Here is a 19,894-nt window from a genome sequence, read left to right on the forward strand (position 1 = left end):
AACCCATCGATTGCTAATCTTTTACATTTAGAATATTATCAATACTATAATCCAGTATTTATCGGACTATTGGTGCCCTCACTGCGTTCCAGCACCAAACTACCTCGACAGGAATGGTGCCTTTCACCCGAGTTAAATAATCTACTTTTAATTTCAAATACGAGGAAAGTATTAAAAATACATGTATGTGCATTAAAAAGAAAACACGGCTAAGTATAAACTTCAGTAGTATATATTTCTTAAGTGTACTTTAAATTAACAATTTAGGCAAAAATATCGTTATCGTTAAGGAACTGGGAGTTAATTATCATAATGGAATTTGAACAGTCAACGACCCACTTTCGGAGCATGAGAAACTAAAAGTAAATTGAAACTAATACGCGACGGGTGCATGGAGCCAGCCTCGAGCAAATCTAGGCGTTAATGTAATAATTGAGAATAACCCGCTAGGCTAGGCTAAGGATAAGGACTGTAGAGAGCTGATGGAATCTAATATGGACTAGAACTAGGCTATTTGTTGCAAGCGGTAGACTAAATGCTGGCAAGGTGATAAAAAAACCCAATAAAACGTATATTCGTACTCATTGGACCACTAGTTATGATTGCTGAATTACCTACATATGGTCGAATTTAGAGTGTAGGCACAATATTATATAATGCCTATTATCCTTGGTCTGCGATATTAGAAACATGATAAATAATTAAACTGCAGGTATATCTAATTAACTAGATTTATCAAAGATCAGTCTTTGAATTCCCTAGACGTAACGAGCATAAATTAATATACTTTTAGGCATACTCATCATATTTGGATCGAGATGATAATCAAAATCATACATAAAGTATTCAGGATGTGTATGTGTGGATGTGAATGAACCTCGATAATTCACACTAGCTGGACGCGGAGGAAATTATACAATTAGTTTAGATCGTGTACGAATTTCTCTGCTTACAAATCATCTGTAGATAGCCTGGCCATTGGAGCGCGCGCACACATGCGCCACGCAGGTATGCGTATACGCCTTGCCAAGGAAGGCACTGCACTTTGGATGCCGTGCCACTCCACAAACAGGTTTAATCATTCATCTATATATGTTAATAAACTATCGATGCCAACGTGCCATAAAAGAGATTGGAGCCAGACCTAACAAATAAACTAAAATTAAATATACACGAACACAATCGAAATTTTTGTCTCAGACGTATAAAAGTGTCGTATAAATTCACCCACAGTTTAATTTAATGTCCACGAGTACCTGCCCTGCCTCACGTTTTTATTATAAGTTTTCGATATTATAGGTGTCCAAAATATTATTATATTTTGAATACAATTTGTGGTCGCCAGTGGGATACGGTCACGGACCGTTTAGGCATCTCTCTGCCTACCTGTATGACATTAACAGAGTTCAAATTACCCAATGAGTATTAGTCGAACTATTTACATTTTATTAAAAACGTTATAGATATGATATTTAAAATATGATATACTTACATTACAATTTTCACTAATTAAGATATGGTAGACTGCAATAGAATTGACAGATTTTAATGTTTCTTCAACAGGAAAGCAAGATCACGAGAAAATTTGGTGAAGAAACAGAAGCACACCTAAGTAGTAATTAAGTGAAGTGGAAAAGCGTCAGCGTCGACGCTGTTAAAAACCGAGGCTCCAGCGGGGGACACCCGCCGCGTGGATGGTGGCGGGTGAATGGGGCTATGCGCCGGCGTCGGCCACCCCTGCCATGAACGCCTTCCTCGAAACGAACCACGCGCACCTGGCGTCCTACGGGCTGAAAATGTCACCGCAGCCGGCTTGCGGCGTGGGCCCGCAGCATCGGGCCACTGCACCGCACCCGCCGCCGCACCACCCACCGCACTACCAGCCCTACCCGCTGCATTCCTACCAGCCTGGGTACCTGCGCGAGTACGGTGGCTGCGGCGAACTGTTCCCGCAGCAGCCGCTCGAGCAAAGCTGGGATTGGCGTGGCGACATGCACTACCAGGGCGGCGCCCCGCCGCTCGTGCCTCACGCGCATGCCCATGCTCCGCACGCCTTTCTGCGCTACGTGCGCGCTCCTCCGAGGCGCGACATGCGCTGCCAGTGGCTCGACCCCGAGCAACCACCCCCGCGCAAGTTGTGCAACAAACTCTTCTCGAGCATGCACGAAATCGTGACGCATCTTACAGTAGAACATGTCGGTGGACCTGAGTGCACGACGCACGCCTGCTTCTGGCAAGGTTGCTCGAGGAACGGTCGCCCGTTCAAAGCGAAATATAAGTTGGTGAACCATATACGCGTGCACACTGGCGAGAAACCCTTCCCTTGCCCGTTTCCCGGCTGCGGAAAAGTGTTTGCCCGATCCGAAAATCTCAAGATACATAAACGAACACATACCGGTAAGTGTCAAATAGATTCCATACCTAGTATTAAACGTAATCAACAAAATATATTAGCCTATATAAGTAATGAAAATAACAAAAATCATTTATTCATCTCTCGTCAAAACTAAGGTCAATCATTCGTATTCGTAACCCACTTCAGCAACATTTGTACCAGCGGAGTGTTTATAGATCTGCGGAAACATTTTGATGCTTATTAATGCATAATGATCCGCCTCCTGCGGCTGCTGATTGCCGCCCGTGGTCTAACAGACGCCCACTATTACGACTGTTACGAACACGAAGCGCACCATCACAATGCCTCCAGTCGACACAATGACACCAAACAACAACCTCGTTCAAAGAAGATCCTTGTAACTCGATCTAATCGCAAACACCATTTCTAACGGGCGTCATGTAAGGACTGAACCGTCGACTTGTGAAGTCCGTTTCTCGGTAAGGACAAAAACCGTTCAAGCCAGGAACCATTTTTCAATTCATTACAAAAGTCGAAAGATTCATCTGAACTGTGTAATATTAGATACTTAAAAAAAACTATCATAAATTAAAATGTCCAGTTCCGTCGACTCGTTCTCTTACGTTTGTCTCTCTCGCGCACTATACTGTGGTATTGTTGTAAAGTATTGGTAGTTAACTTTAAAATATCGATTTTAAAGGAATAGGTCTAGGAATTTGAATGGCCAGATGGTTTTATTCTTTTTTTTGTCATCCTTGTTCAGCGTTGCGTTGAGACTTTTGTCCCGTGCCCCCGTACGCTATTATCTCATACGGGTCTCTGAATAGAAGACCTTTTTGTGGGGAGATTTTGAAGAATTGTTTTATGTTGTGCCATAAATTTGGCTCTAAAGCTGGTAAACTGGAAGTCCACTGTCATTATACCCTTAATTACTTCACAACAAAACCAGGGTTGTCTAAATGCACTTTTAATTATAAGACTTAAAAAAGTTCTTCGGGTAAATTATTAGTTATTAATTGTCGTTTAATCCGTAACATCAAAACGTATCATAATGTCAAAGCAAATAAGAATGTTTCAAATATCGGTGTTATCGGATGATATCGGAACCGTCGCCGGCGGCTGGCCCGGCCGCGACCGATGTGCGTGCGCGAAGTCAAGTAACTGATACTTTTATTAGGAACGCACTTTAGACGTAAAGTGATACCTTATGTTGAAAATCAGTAGCGAGTCATCCGGGCACCTTCTGAATTTTCCCGTATGTTGATTAACTGTTTTTCAAGCAGTAAATCCCTTAATTAACTTACAAACATTTAAAGATATTCTAGTTTTGATCTCGTGTTATAATTAAATAGCTATCCGGGCATAACCGGAATAATCTATTAGTTTGGCGATATAATTTATAACATTGCTATGGCGAGTGATTATTTGATTATTTAAAACTGTAATGAAGCTGTGAGTGAACTATTTTTGGTATTTTTTCATACATACTTAAACGTCTTAATACGTGAAAAAATATCATGTTTAAATTAATTTGTTGGTATAAAGGGTTTCAAAATCGCTGTGCGAGTTGTTTTGGATTTCCACTGTTTAGTGCCTTTAAATGAATTACTAAATTTTGTCTTTTTTGCCAGGCATTGGTCTTAAATTCTGCACTTCCATGCTTAAGGGGAAACTTAGTCGCCTTATAGTCGCAGGGTGAAAGTGTTGAAATACGGCGATTGCTGAAACGAAAGGCGCGCGGTGCGAGACGGCAATGCGCTTGAACTAGACTCTCGCAAACACGCCGCGATAAGAGCAGGTTGGAGGAAAATAGATATAAAGCGAAGAGTTATCAATGTTTCCGGAAGACTGACTTCGAAAAACATCTTCATGAAAAGGCGTGCTTCAGTCACGAGAGGCAAACGACAGGCACAATTCTTGAAATGCAAAGGTACGTAAAGTATCTTTGACGTAACTTTTGACTGCTACTGGCGAACGTATATTTTTTGTGTTAAAACGTGGTTAAAGAGTGAAGTGTTTGGCATAAACTCTAAACAGTATGCTCATTTTTATGACCAGAGATGAATAATTGATTAAGAAATTTTTATACTTTGTTTATATTTAAGTCTGACATGCGTCAATAAGTTATACGTCTCAAACTAGCTGACTTACGAGTATATAATACCTTACCTCAGAATTACCTCATTAAATAGTCGAGTATCTAAGAATTGCACATGAAAATATACAATAATTAGGTAGTAAACAAAATATTAGCCATGAATTAGAGTTTGGGAATAAAGAGGCCGCGAGAACTCGGCTCGCGTCAAACTGCCGCCGGCAAAGCTGCGGCCCGCCCACCGGAGCCGATTACTTCATCTTACTAATAGCTTGTTACAAATCTATTAACACCTTCGCAATTAATAATCCCCACACGTTACATGATAAAACTCATAAGTATCGTGTTCAGTTTTCTTCATATTTAGGAATCTACCAAACCCACTAAGAGAGATTTACTCTAAAATTGCCTACATGTTATCAATATGTTACGAGTATGAATACAAAGTTGAAGAAGCTACACAACTTGTGATCACTTTAGACACTAGCTAGAGACGCGTTAGCACGGCGAATAGGGTGAGCGTTCAATACAATAATGATGATATGATTTCGACGAAGACGTCCCCCGACTATCAAATGCAGTGCTGGCTAATATGCCGTATAAAATGACGCTTTCAAAATATTTTGCAAACAATGCGGAACCCTTCCCGGCCGCCCCTGTGGTTGCGTGCATTGTGTGTGCACGTCGAGTGCAGCTCTTAACATCCGTTTATTGCTAACTAAACACGCTTATGTTCATTCTACCAATACGAGTATTGACAATACTAATCTGCAACTACTTAGCCACTTTCATTCAGATTTTATACATGCGTTCCTTAAACGATAGAATGAAAAATCTTAAGTTTCAAACTACCAGTGACCCATAGAATGCCTTAACACATCGGTATTATTAAATAAAACTAAAAAATAAAATGAAAAATACACTGATTATGGCTGCGATCCATTAAATATAGTAATCAATAAGTGAGCGATTACTCAAAAGACGATGTACGTATCTGCATTTGATTGATCTGATTTTTCCTGAAAACAGTTATAGGTAGAATAATATTGAACGCACACTGAAGTTGCCTAAGCGACAATATAGCACATTATAATGATAATGCACTAACCCTATAAAGGTTGCTTGAATAAAAGGTGTTTATGTGCGTCCACCATCTGCCCCGGATTGTTAAAATGTATAAAAAATCTCCTGTACAATAAAGTCGCGTATGTGTGCGTAACGCTGTATGAGAGTCCCTTTTTGTCACTGGATAAGTCCTGGCCAATAATGTCATCACCATTTTTCAACACTTCATAATAATAATGAAACAGCGTATGAAAGAGGTATCTATGTATATTCAATACACTCGAACAATTTTAAGTAGTTAGGTATGCATTAATTAAATAAGGTAGGCGATGCGTATAAGGCCCGCCTTAATATAAACTGAAATATTTTTAGAAATAAACAGGTTAAAATCAAATTAGGATTTTTTAATATTCCAAGTTTCTTAATATACCAAAATAGTTATAGAAGTATTACTTTACTCTTGAAAAATACGAGTGTTTTATAAGTACTTTTTTGGGTTTTATTGGTCACAAGCAGGGTATTAAGGCCCGCAACAAAAATATATTTATGTATAATTTTTTTTCATCTTCTTGCAATAGATTAAGATCCAGAAAAAATGTTTAAATATTTATGAACTAGTCTGTAAAAAAAAATAGTCTTTGGTATTTTCATACCTTTTTTTAATTAGTGGAAATAATTTACTCTAAGTAGACTTTAACAAAAATAAAAACTTATAATAATAGCTCCTTTAACATAACCTTTTGATGAAAAAAAAGATATTTATTTTCACATGGCGCATTTTTTATGGCCTTTATTGAACTTAAGGCTTTTTAATTAATCAAAACTTCTATCATTTTGAAGCACTACACTTATACTTTTGTAAGTCAGTAAGTACTTACTTACAACTTGTCAAATCGACCCTATTAAGTGATCACTAAAACTCAAAGTTTTTAAATCGACTATAACTCATACGTCCAATAAGGCCCGTGACCAGGCCTTGTTACTCACATTGCCAGTGGGTCTTCTTAGTTCTTAGTAGAAGTTCAAGAATAATAGAGAATATTTGATATAAATATATACCTACCTACTCGTACAATTATAAATTTGTCCTTCCTCATAAAGTTAGCTTATATTCGTCCCATATATGTATGTATAAAACACCAAATAAATCAAGAAACTCGATAAAATAAAAAACTTTGTTTTTGTATAAAATATCATCAACCACAGCCACAGCCTCTGACTGTATTCTGACTATTTCTGACTGGATGTTATACTAACAAAATAGCGGCGCGTGCGAAGTCGAGCGTTGTTGCCAGCTCGTCATATCTGTTATTTCTATGTGTAGTGTGCGTGATGTGTTGAATAAATAATACTAGTACAACTGCTATTTCTGAATGCTGGGCCTTATATGCCTCACCTAACTTATATTATTTAATTATAGGTTCAGATTTCCTTTTTCAGTTTATATTTATTTATTTACAAACCTTGTAAGATTCACAAAATGAAGTTATTAATTATAGGCATTGTTTTGTCAGTTGAGCTAGATGGTGTCTTACGGTATCATACGTTTTGGAGTAACTGGATTGTCAAACTGTAGCGCTTGACAACTTAAAGCGGGATTCAATATTTAAAATCAGAACTGTGGTTTTTTTTTCAGTACTTACAGTAGCGCACCCCTCTCTGGCCTATAATATGTATGTATGAAGAGATTTTTAAAGTTCGATGCCGATGCCGCTCCTCCCTAGTTACTACAAAGCGCTCAGCTACCAAAGTAAGGGCTTTAGGTACACTAATTACAACACTAAACTTTGCGTCCTACTATTTATGTGTCTAAGGCTTAGGTATGTAGATTTTTCAAAGATTTTTCTTAAGCTTCTGTGAACTATTAACGTGCAATGTAAATCGCACCTAATTTGTAACGAAGGTATATCAAACCTTATCGTACCAAAAAAATGTTTTAAGTGCCCGTGAAAAAAACAAGCGATTATCTTATGGGCGTGGTTGGCCGTCACCCGTCAGCAACAACATTTTAACCCTCAGCACACATGCTTACGACAATTGCCTCACACTCGCAGCACACATGCACACGAACCTCAGATTGCACACACTGATCACTTGCTACCCCAAAACACAGTACTCACTTACTAGACAATAAATGCGTTAAGCGCTTATTTTTTACCCGACTACGACAAAGCAAATAAGAACGTTATGATTTAAATTATCCTTCGTACTCAGCGAGCATTTCAATAACGTCTGTTTTTGAAAATGGATATTGTTACCTAATTATATAATACTTTATATACCTACTTTATAATAATAAAAAGTACAGTGTCTCATCATTGATACAGCTTTGATAGGTTAAATTTACACCTACTAAAAACGTGTTTAAGCAGACGATCAAGTTTCGGAAATGTAACAACATTCCTGTTTCAGCAGACTTGAAAAACTTTTTTATTTCTTTTAAGAAATTCGCTAAATGTCAAAGAGATGGTGCGAACAGCGCTGCGGAGCGCGCGTAAAAACGTCTCCGGCGTGATGCTAAAGGCGGCGCAGTCTGAGCTTGCGATCGATCCAAAGCTGTCTCACATCGGCGAGCATCGCATACCATCGGATAGGATACGAATCTTGCATCACTAATGTGATTCGAGCAATTAGTAAATTACGAAGTCGTGTCGGTAAAAACTTACCTACAATTTCGTGAAAAACTCCACTGTCAGTCTACGTTACGATAAACTGCATAACTCATCCGATTAATCTAGTCATACGAATGACCATTTTGATTAATAATTAAATCTACTTATATCCATGTCTATATGTGGGCTTGACGAGTTGCTGTATCCATTTCTTGCTTGCCCGTCTCAGGCTACCTACTTGCTGGATTTTCTTGCGATTGCCACCCGCATCGAACTAAGACTTATGAATCATAAATCAGTTAATCCCGAGTAGACTTAATGAGAGGAAATACAAACTTTTTTGCCTCAAGAAGCCTACAGAAAGGAATTTCGTGAGTAGTTTTTTTTTATATATAAATATTAAATACAATAAAAATAAGTTATACATTTTGATTGGATTGGACAAATTGGATTTGTTAATTTTAGTCACAAAGAGCGTTTGGCGCAATCCCATGCACCATACAACCACAATTAAAAATACATAGTTTAAATAATATTTCACACTTATATAAATATTGCTACTATGGAAAAAATAGATACATCAATATTTTTATTTTGGCACTACACCAATATTTAATTTGATTTACAAATATGTAATAACAAATCGCCTTAGCTTATCACAATTTTAATTTTAAAAATCCGTACTCCCTTAAAGTCAGCTTTAAGTACTCCCTTTACGTCTGCGTTGAACAACATCCTTTACGAACAAGTGTGATGAAAAATGTATTTACTGCAAAGCTCGGGTCCCGCACGACAAGCCTGTACGGGGACTACATAAATTGTTCGAGGTTGCAATCTAACAATGCTTTCAAAACCGCGGGATGCACCGAACGGCCCATGCTTCCTACGCTGCTTCGCCCTTTCTATCTTATTACTTATTACTAACATTTCTTTAGACACTTTACTACCTATGTTCGCATTTGAAGATGATTGAGAAAGACCATGCCTAAGCTAAATTTATTCTAAAGTAATTTATTGTAAATACTATTTTCGATCCTTTAAAGCATACTAATTGCAGTTTGAGTGTGCGCTGCGCACAAAAATTTAGTAATTACGGCGGTGTTGGAAGTTTCCTTAACAACTATTATTTGGTTTCATCATTAAATTAAATGAGCTATCAGCCGTTTTCAATGCATCAAGAAAAACTTTGCTCTTTGAGGTTCCTAACTGTGCGAAATTCTTTCGTCTTGTAGGGCAACGGCGGAGGGTCTCACTGCATCATTCATGCGTTTTTTAGCCAACACCTTGTCGCTATCAATATGTATGGAAGTGAGTGATGTTGCCGACAGGCAGCCTTACGTCCTCGCTTGACTAATCTGCGCGCCATACTTAGTTCGCTATGCTCCGAGCACGCCCTAAGAACACGGCTAGCGCTCACCTTAATTTAATAGTCCTTGTCCCGTGACAAGGACTTGTTTTCATTCATCCGAATAGTTGCAATATTCAACAAAATTCTCTAGTGTAGGATTCATGAACCGTCTTGGCCATATTCAACTCGATGATTTAAACCTCGAACTTCAAATATATGTCACGGTTTCATCATTTCACCACTTGAAATGAAAGCGATTTTTATGCAGGATATTTAACAATTTCAATATAATTATAAAGCAATGTAAAATAGCACACTATTTCTAAGGATATTATTATTATATTTCATAATATACCATGTCTGTTACAAAGAACACCGAACTGTATTTTCCTACTTAGGTATCTTTGAACCTGAGAAATGCATACTTTGTACCTACTTCTATCTTATGTTTCTGAGGTAGGTATGTGTGATACAATACGTTCAGAGACCGCCAAGCCCATTGATCGACCACCATTGTGTTCAAAACACTCGGAATGAGAATTCTTCACATTTACACTACATGCCAAAAACTTCTGATCGTATTGACAAGAAATGGATAAGAATCGAATCGAATGTTTAAACGAAGAGCAATAAAAAAACAAACATTTACATTCAACACAAAACAACTTGTACCTATTTTGTCAAACCCGTCTAAATTTTATCACAAAATCTATTTTGGAATAATAGATTCTTTTCCAAATTATAATACTGCAGGGTAAGTCCAAATTAATGTGAAACGAATAAACACCTACTTAATTAAATGGTAGTGTCGAAGTTAAACGCATATTATAATATCCGAAATATTTTAGTTATGTCAAGAATGCCGCGCTTGCCTCACGAAATTACAACCAAATAAAGCAAATTAAAAACAAAACAAAACCTGCTATTAATATTCGTTAGAAATATTGGTTTGTCCCAAAAATGCGCCCGGGGGCTGAAACTCGAGCTCGCGTGGGAGCAGAGAGGACACGCCGCCGGCTGCGGCCAAATTGTTGTATCACTGGGACAATTTATTAGCCCAAATAAGTCAAACGTAAAACTTATTTCCTATGTAATTTATGACTATTACGACTACATTATATTGTCCAAAAATGAGTCATACTTTTTTGCATTAATCCCACTTAAAACTTAAAATGATCGAGTATTAACCCATGACACGTTATTAAAACCGTGTCTACTTTATGGATAGTCGTTAGTCGTTACTCCATATCGCCCGAAGTGTATCTAGAGATATGGGTCCTGCTTGCAAGGAAACTTGATAGGTACACACTAATTTACCATTACGAAAACTATATCATTATTCATTAAAATATATCATTCTGCATAATTCATGAAATACATAAACGCATTCTCAGATTACCTCACCCCAAAAAAATCGCGTACTCAATTTATCTAATTACACGTAAATATTTTTTTTCACCACACTAGCTCGTAAAGGCTCATTTTATTCTTCAAAAACTAATGACATGCATTTTATCCACGATAGTGGCAAAGTAAGTTGATGCATATTTTGAGTTGTTTGCTGATTGGCTGGTGGAATTGACGTTTATGGTAATGGTTTTGAATGATAAATATTTGCGTTCATTTAGATTTGATTTGTAATGCTTTACAGTTATTATTTTCCTCGCGTTGTGTGTGATGAAAATTTTTGAGTTATACTCGGCAGCAAAGCTTGTTTAACCCTCGTGCAGCAAGGAACGCTCAAGATTCTACTTGATGAACCACTCGCTACGCATGTGATTCAACTTTGGAATCTTTCGTTTGCTCGGTTATCAAGGACGAGGAATCAAACAAAGACTTACGAGTAAAACACATAACTGTTATGTTATGCCTGGCAAGAAAAAGGATAATATTTATATTTAATTACTTCTACTCATACAAAAAATCGTACCTAATATCATTTTAGCTTGGGGTACCAACCTACCTTAGATGTTACTGTAACAGTAGGTACTAGGTACATAGAAGAGAGATTTCGTTACGTCTTAAGAAATTATAAATGTCTTCTGGAAACTACATAAAGGGAAACCGTTACGTCGTAAATAAGCAGAATAACTAGGGAGTGTTGTTAGTCACATACTCGTATTATGTGTGGAGCTGGGTCGGGCCTCATCGGCGAACGTGCCCGTTCGTCTTCGACGTAGATGCCAACACCGAGATAAGCTATCGAAGATCTCGCGACACGCAGCCGCCGCTCTGGGCGCCTCTCTGACCCCTCCACAAGCTTTGCTTTGCTTTTCTAACATGTAACACTGCAAATTCACTTATAATTCCTAGTACGACTTGAATTATAGTTAAGTAGTAAAAATATATATATTAAAAAGGTATACCTACTTTAAGTTAGTTGAAGTAACGTAAATAAATTTGAGTTTTCCAAAATTAAAACAAATGTTAGCATCTTAGCATTTTTTAAGATTACTATACCCAATACCGATATAATAATGTCAACTGAGTGGTCAACTGAATATTTCTGCATAACCACGGCCCGGTTGTTCTATATCATCAAAGAACCTGTCATTCGAGTGACGTATGGAAGGGGCTTCCCATGAATTTATGTAGAGGGCGGGTATTGTATTGTATTGTATTGTATTTATTTATTTGCAAAGAATAAGTAGGTACAAAAGTGTCTTAGGTGGTAAGTGACAATTGGTTGCTTATTCTGCTATTTGTACTAAACAGGTTGTACTAGCATGCAAAAATCTTAAAACTACTACAACTCTGGCTGTATATCTTCAGAGAGGAAATCATTTACACTATAATAGCTTTTATCAGATAATAGCTTCATTAATATGTTTCTAAATCTATGTACAGGCAGTTCTCTTATAGATTTTGGTAACTTGTTAAAAAGTTTCATGCACATAACGAAACAATGATTCGAATATAATGCTGTCCTGGGAACACAATTATGAACCAACCTTCCAGGATCCCGTTGATTTCTGGTAGAGGCGCTTTCAGCTGTTGTAAATAAATACATATGCCTCTTTACAAACATGCAGATTTCTAAGATGTATAAACATGGCAGCGGTAAGATCCTAAGTCTTTTGAAAGATGGTTTGCATGTCTTGTATGGGGCTAGATTACAAATAGCACGTATACATTTTTTCTGTGCTACGAATGCAATGTTAAAATTCGTACAGTTTCCCCACAAAATAAGCCCATATCTTAACACTGAACTAATATACCCATGATACGCGGTTAACGCCGTATGTAAACCCGATGAGCGTCTTAACTTGCGTAGTACATAAACAAATCTATTTAGTTTACAACGAATCTTTTCTATTTGTGCTTGCCAATCCAAGTGTTTATCTAGTTAGTAGCTAGACAAAAATAGGTACCTACGCAGAGACTACCCAAAAACGTGATCTATTAGTAATACAATAAATTCAACAAGTTATCTGCTATTATAAATATACGATACCTAATTGTATTATTACTTATGATATTTTTTCCCCGTGAGAGCCTCGATGATGGCGGTTAGGCCTGTCAGAACGCTTGACGGCGGATTGACGAGCATGCCAGAATTTTAGAGATGTTTTGTACTTATTCTCGCAGGTGCCTCGTACAATATTGTTTATCTACCAAACAAAATTATTCAGAGTCACAAAAGGGATTTAAGCAGTCAGTCTCGGTTCGTTGGGGATATAAATAATGTAAAACAAAAGAACGAGTAAAAACGTTACTAAGTATCGCTCACATAGATAGATGATTTATAAACTAAAATTAACAGAATTAGCAAAGCCGTTTTTACGAGTAGGTAACTAACTGGTTCCCATAACTAGAACCGCGCACTCGTATTAACTAAGTGATCAAGAAGAACAGAGTTTAACTGGTGCGCCGTGACGGAAGTGATCTGTAACTTCTAAGCGTTGCGATGTGATTGGCGATGTGAACAGTGCGGGTCACATGGCGTTCTCTTCGTTAATCAGCCCGGACCGCGCTGTGCTGTGACTTAAAAGGAAATCCACCTACCTATCAGGTCTCTAGCTAGCTTCTTTTGCCTCGTAATACGAATCAAAAATAATGATAATACCTCAAAGTTTTAGTTGCACGCATTTTAATTGGTTTTTCATATAAGGAAGGAACGACCGCCGTCCTTCTTCATACGTACAAGGTACGTTTTCATTTTAATTTATATTTATCAGCCTGATATGACTGTGCAGTTTGCGGGCTGCGTTGTTGTTGGTACATTTACTATTATATTTTTATTGGGATGCTTTTGTATGAGTTGGCAGATATTTATCGGGTATCGGAACATTATTCGGTCTGCTCATAATCGTCCGCATAAAGCACCTTGTCACACGGTTGTTGGGCGCCGAATGCGCCGGCCCGACCCCGCGTATTCTTTTTGTATTCTCAGGACGAGGGCCCTTATTCTCTGAGAAGTGGGAAAAAATGAAGATATTAATATATCTTTCTAATTCGAAATACGTTTCGGATAAAAGGAAGATCATAAATCATTGGGCAGTACGAAATATCTTTTAAATATGCAATGAGAACTCACTTTTCTGAGAAGCGTCCTCGTTCATGCACTTGACTTGACAAATCGGTGCGGAGTGTTTCACTTGGTGCAGGGTTGTAAATCGATAAACAATGAAACCTATTGCGAGTACAAAGTGGCCGTCCAGGCCTCACCGCGCCGCCCGCGCCGCGGCCCGGCGTCGACAGCGCGGCCATGTCTGCTCGAAGGGGTCCACTGTCCGCAAACGACCAGTCATTGTCTGCTCATTAGCCGCCTGTCTATTAGAGATTGAATTAACTCGGATATGCTCCATTATGTGCTATCAAATAACTGATAAAACAATACTTATTATATTCCAATTCAGATAAATTATTAAATTCGTCAGTGTAATCGTCGATGGCTACGTTAGCGTTTTTATTACGGCCGCTATCTAATTATATATTCGACCTCTACTTAAACCATGGTTCAATAGTATTTGGAAATTGTCAAGAGCCTTATTCAACTACTTACTCCATAATTACGCACTTACCTATAAAGATCACAAGTGGTCTTATCTCTCTCTATATCCTGAAGATAAAAAGTTTTTTCACCACTCCAGCTCATACAGGCTATCTTTGTTCTTCAAAAACTGTGAAAGTTGCATTTTATTCACAAGAGTGGGAAAGTAATATGATGCTAATTTTGAATGGCTTTCTCATGTTGGCTGGTAGAATTGACTTTTAAGTGATGATTTTGAATGATAAATACATATTTAGTAACATTCATATGGATTTGGTTTGTAATGTTTAACGGTTAGATTTTCCTCGCTGCGCTCGTGGTTTAATCTTGGAATTTATCGCTTGCTCGGCTTTCAGCATTAATACGAGGGGTTCATAAACAATAAACAACAAATTTTCCCCCTTGTGAAACTAATTTCTGTTAAAACATATTTCGTCTTAGGTTACTTGTCAAATACTAACAAGGACACATTTCTTAACTATATTTTTTAGTTTTGTTATTCATTGCTACTGTAAATAAAGACAATAAATTGTTGTGTAATATGTAAATCTAAAGGAATGACGACCGGTTTGGCCTAGTGGGTAGTGACCCTGCCTACGAAGCTGATGGTCCCGGGTTCAAATCCTGGTAAGGGCATGTATTCATGTGATGAGCATGGATATTTGTTCCTGAGTCATGGGTGTTTACTATGTATTTAAGTATTTATAAATATTTATATATTATATATATCGTTGTCTAAGTACCCTCAACACAAGACTTATTGAGCTTACTGTGGGACTTAGTCAATTTGTGTAATAATGTCCTATACTTAATAAAATAAAAAAAATAAAAAAATGGAATACTCCGGTTTCTGTGTGTTGGCGCAGAAAACAGAATATCGACGAACATCGTTCATAGGTGTTCTGTCAGATTTGATTATTAGTTTACCCTTAGATGCGAACTACTACTACATGGCAGTTAGTGTGGAACGAGTAGCAGCCACAGAACTTGATACCCAGTAACACGCGTTTGTTTTTGTTTACACTCACCTCAAGCCATTTACCACAATTTGGGTGCAAAGGCCGAATGGCTCGGATTTCCTTTGCCCATGCTATTTCTAAAAAACTTGTTTTCTCAACAGAGCGCTCTTAAGTAGCGATTTGTAATCCAACACCACGGAGTAATTTGGGCTAGGCAATGTGCCAACTGTTATTTTATTACAAACAAACTCCTGAAATTTGAAAAAGCATAGATGCAAAATAGGTTAATTATATCTATCTACATTTCTCCATGTACGTCTAAATTTTTCTTAAATAATCATGTTTTTATTATAAAAGTAATGTGAATAATAATACTTCCAAATCGATAATAATGTTACAAAAAGTGTCTCCTGTGGGTGATACAGCCGTTTAAGATAAACATCTGACCTTAAAACTCGTGTCCCGACATGGCACGCAACGAATTCACGACGCGCATTCCCTTCGTGTGTCTTCTGTTTTTATTTTGCCACTTTATAGATGCACCATCTGATAGGTGTAAGATCTTAGTATTTGTAAGACTGATTTATATGGTACAATCGAACGGCAATATATTTTATAATCCTAAAAAACCTATTAATAGTTATGTATTTATTATGTACGTAACCTACATAATGATAAGTGTTTCGTCAAAAACCATCTCGCACGGCCGGTGGCGCGTGCGCCGATAAGCCATCTTACTCTAATAGGATTTGTCGTGCATCCTTTTTCTTGTCATCCTCGAGATAAGACGCCCGATTAGTAATTAGACGGGTGACACATGTTTTGGCTTCTTTTATCGCGGTATTTAACTCATTAGTGTTTTGTATTGAGCTTGTTTTGTTTTGAACCCAAATGAGATCATTATACCACTTTTTGTATAAGCTACTAAATATCATATCTGTTGGTTCGAAAAAAAATGAAATCCAAGTTTCAGCTTGGATTTAAGACTCGGTTTTACAATACAAAAATATTTTGAGACGATGTGCTGAATGAAAGAAAGGAAGTATCAATCCATTCACAAAAGTTGTCGAATGTGAGATCAATTCAATGAATACGTATACGAACTGTTACTAATATTGCGGTAAGGGCAGGTCTAAAAAGCCCTATTATTGGTGCGTTAACAGACACTTGAGATTAGCATCTGTGCCTCCTCAACGCGATCTTCGAGTTTCAAACACAATGCCGAGGATTACAACCGAAGAGGCTTATTTGTAAACATGACAAAGAAAACTACGGGCATTGTTGCATAGTGCGGTCACACTAATCGAGCTGCGCGCATTCGTAACGTGTTTATAGAATGTAGCTCTCATACGATTCGGTGAGCTCATTTCAAATTGTGTTTATCAATGAGCATGCGCGGAAAGCTGTCATCCGTGCTTTTCTAATAGCTCCATATAAATAGAGGGCTATTATATTTTTTTTAAAGACGATTTCTGTTAAACTTTGTCGCTATCTTATTCCATGGCACATTTTAGGTACCTTATAGTTTTATGGCATTATACTGAAGGAATTTGAAACTAACCGTAGTTGAATTTGAGGCACTCCCTGGACTTTATTTTACTCACCTGTCGGATTAACCTACGAAGTGTATTTGAGATAACAAAATCGTTTTGAGAAAAACCATATCTAAGTGAAAAATACAAAATTGATAATCTTTCTTAGACAGCGAGGTTCAATTTCCGACTGTCTCTCCTATTTAATCTGGCTTTTGTGTACAACGTGATTTATAGTAACGTTAAGTAGTTTCAAGCAATTGTTGTCAAATGTTTATTTATTCTCATAGACTACAAAAACGCGCTAATCTGATTATTGATGGCGTGATTAGACATTTGCACAGAAGGCTATACTTTCTTAAATTAAAATAAGCGAAACTGGCTCGAATAATATATAAATATTAATATTTGTATGTTCGAATTACAAAAATTTTACGCTGTGTAACATTAATTTAAATCTATTTTTTTTTTAATGTCACGTGAATCATGTAGGTAACTCCAAAATAAAACACTATTTTCTTTTCTTTGTCAACAGGTGAAAAGCCGTTCAAATGTGAATACGCTGGTTGCGATCGTCGATTCGCAAACTCTTCCGACAGGAAAAAGCATTCGCACGTGCATACGTCTGACAAACCGTATAACTGTCGTGTGCACGGCTGCGACAAGTCCTACACACACCCGTCGTCGTTGCGCAAGCACATGAAGGTTCACGGCGCGGCCGGAGACGCGTCTCCGCGCTACGACAGTGACGGGGACGACTCCTCGTCCGCGGGTAGCGTCAGCGTCACCGCCGGCGCCAGCAGCCCCCCGGCGCCGCTGCCACCTCCGCCCGCTACTGCGCCAGCGCCAATGCCGCCGCACCACCCGCCCCACCATGCTTCAATAGCAGACAAACTCGAAAGCCTCAACAATAAGTACCTCAATCCCCACGATCAGAAACCCTACGAACGACCACCCGCACCGCCTCACCACAATCAAGCTCCACATCTCACTAATATCGGAGGCAACGGCGTAATGGACAATAAACTCGGTTTTGGTGGGCACTGGAGCCAATTTCAGCAACCAGCCCCCGCAATGCCGCATGGAGTACCTGACTGGTGGTGTCCCACACAGGAGACCTACCACCACCACCATTTAATGCACCACTCAGGTGCTGCCGCTGCCTACTGACAGCATCGCACTTAGGGAACTCTTCACTCGACGATCACGTCACGCACTCTTCTATGGCGGGAATCAAAATAAAATCGTATTTAAAGGAAATATTACTTAAAAACTCTTTCGTTTGCTACACGATGATTATTTGATCCATTTATGCTATGTTGAGTCAGTATGAAATTAATTATTTATTAACGTGGAATGAAAAGTTTCCTAAGGCGCCTTAATAGATGTTTTAATTGTAGTGCACCCTACGCTTATATTAATTGTATTAGTCTGACCTCTGTAATACTTATACTAAAAAAAAACTTCTTATATTTGCACTAACATTGCTGGTTGCGCTACTTGCGCTACAATTTACTATTGTCCGTAAAAGGCGTATATAAATTATAGGGATTGAAGAGCTCAGATTAGAAAAATTTAGTAATCGGTTGTTTGTTTTAAAACAACGAATTAGAATTATTACGGTGAACACTGTAATTTAATGTCTTATACTTATCACGTTATGAAATGTTAATTTGTGAGCACCATAGGTATGTCCATTTCTGATATTTTTTGCTTGCGTCCCTCTGGCAGTACAGGAAAGCTTTATATAAAAATACTTGTTTCAATAAGACAAACTGCAAATTACTCAACTGCCTCGTTGACCGTGATTTGATACAGCCTTTTAGAGAAATAAGAAGCGATGTACAAAATGTTCTGTTATTAATTCTATGAATAAATGACTTTATTGATTGTTAAATACAAGGTGTTTGCGGTGACGTATCACCAGACTTGCAGGGGACTCATAATTTAAGAAACATGAAATGAGACAAATTGAGCAGCGAGGCCAAAGCACCGAAGTCCATTAAGACTACGATTTGTAGTATTTAAATTTTGTGTACATTTTTTACTTTAGGATAATTAGCGTCATGTAAAGTATATAGATTAAGATGAATGCCCAGTGATAATAGGTATAAGCAATTGATTTTAAAATAAGTTATCAGTGTCTTTGCTATTGAATTGTGCTATCCACTTCTGAACTTTACGATTATAGCTATACTTATATAAAAATATTGATGTATCTATTTTTTCACATACTGACATATTATAAAAAGGCAAAACCTATTTATATTGCATATAAATGACTGAAAGAGCACCATGTATTCTAAGTTATTTTAAGAGGATATTGTTGAATGCCTTTTCTACAGCCATGTAAATAGCAGACTTTTAAAAGTAATAAAAAATCGTATTTGAATTCTAAAAGGTAATTTTTACTTGCATTTTATCTTTGTTTTCTCCAACACGCATGACACCGTATTCGCTGCAAAGGTAGAAATCGTTTAATTTTCCTGAGTCTACAAATAGTTACATCGATCCATGAAGAATTTTTCGTTTGTAAAAACAGTAAAAGCATCGTGTCGGAACTATATAGTTACCTAACTTACCTGACTTTCAATTCAAGTATAATAAGATTGATCATTCGGGATACGAAATCTAAAATGGAAATCCAATTCTCGCGATGATTTCGATCGGATTCCGATCAAAAAACCTAACTCCGTGACGTTACTCACAATAAAACACCACCGTTACAAAACGATGAACAATCATATTCCAAAAGAGAATTGAATTTATCATTGAGAAGGAATGAGAGAAGAAAATGATAAATGATGCGAAGCGTATAAGAAGGGGTGAGTGCGAGCGAGACGTCATATTCGAATCGACTTTACTGTCCGCGGAGATGATTTATAGTTTCTCAACAGGGATTGGCCGATTCAGTACTTAAAAGATTTATAGATC

At 37.6% G+C, this 19,894-nt stretch overlaps 1 protein-coding gene across 1 annotated transcript in view; it reads left to right on the plus strand.

Annotated features, from left to right (window-relative positions):
• Positions 1-19,358, plus strand: part of LOC133521173 (zinc finger protein ZIC 4) — a 32,514-nt gene extending 13,156 nt beyond the window's left edge. The window contains exons 2-3 of the mRNA XM_061855989.1: positions 1,564-2,397; positions 17,496-19,358. Coding sequence (XP_061711973.1) covers positions 1,695-2,397; positions 17,496-18,130 — 1,338 coding nt within the window. The 5' untranslated portion in view covers positions 1,564-1,694 and the 3' untranslated portion in view covers positions 18,131-19,358. The remainder of the gene's footprint in view (positions 1-1,563; positions 2,398-17,495) is intronic.
• Positions 19,359-19,894: the final 536 nt, after the last annotated feature.

Source organism: Cydia pomonella, chromosome 1 (genome assembly GCF_033807575.1).
Source record: "Cydia pomonella isolate Wapato2018A chromosome 1, ilCydPomo1, whole genome shotgun sequence".
Taxonomy (NCBI): Eukaryota; Metazoa; Arthropoda; class Insecta; order Lepidoptera; family Tortricidae; genus Cydia; species Cydia pomonella.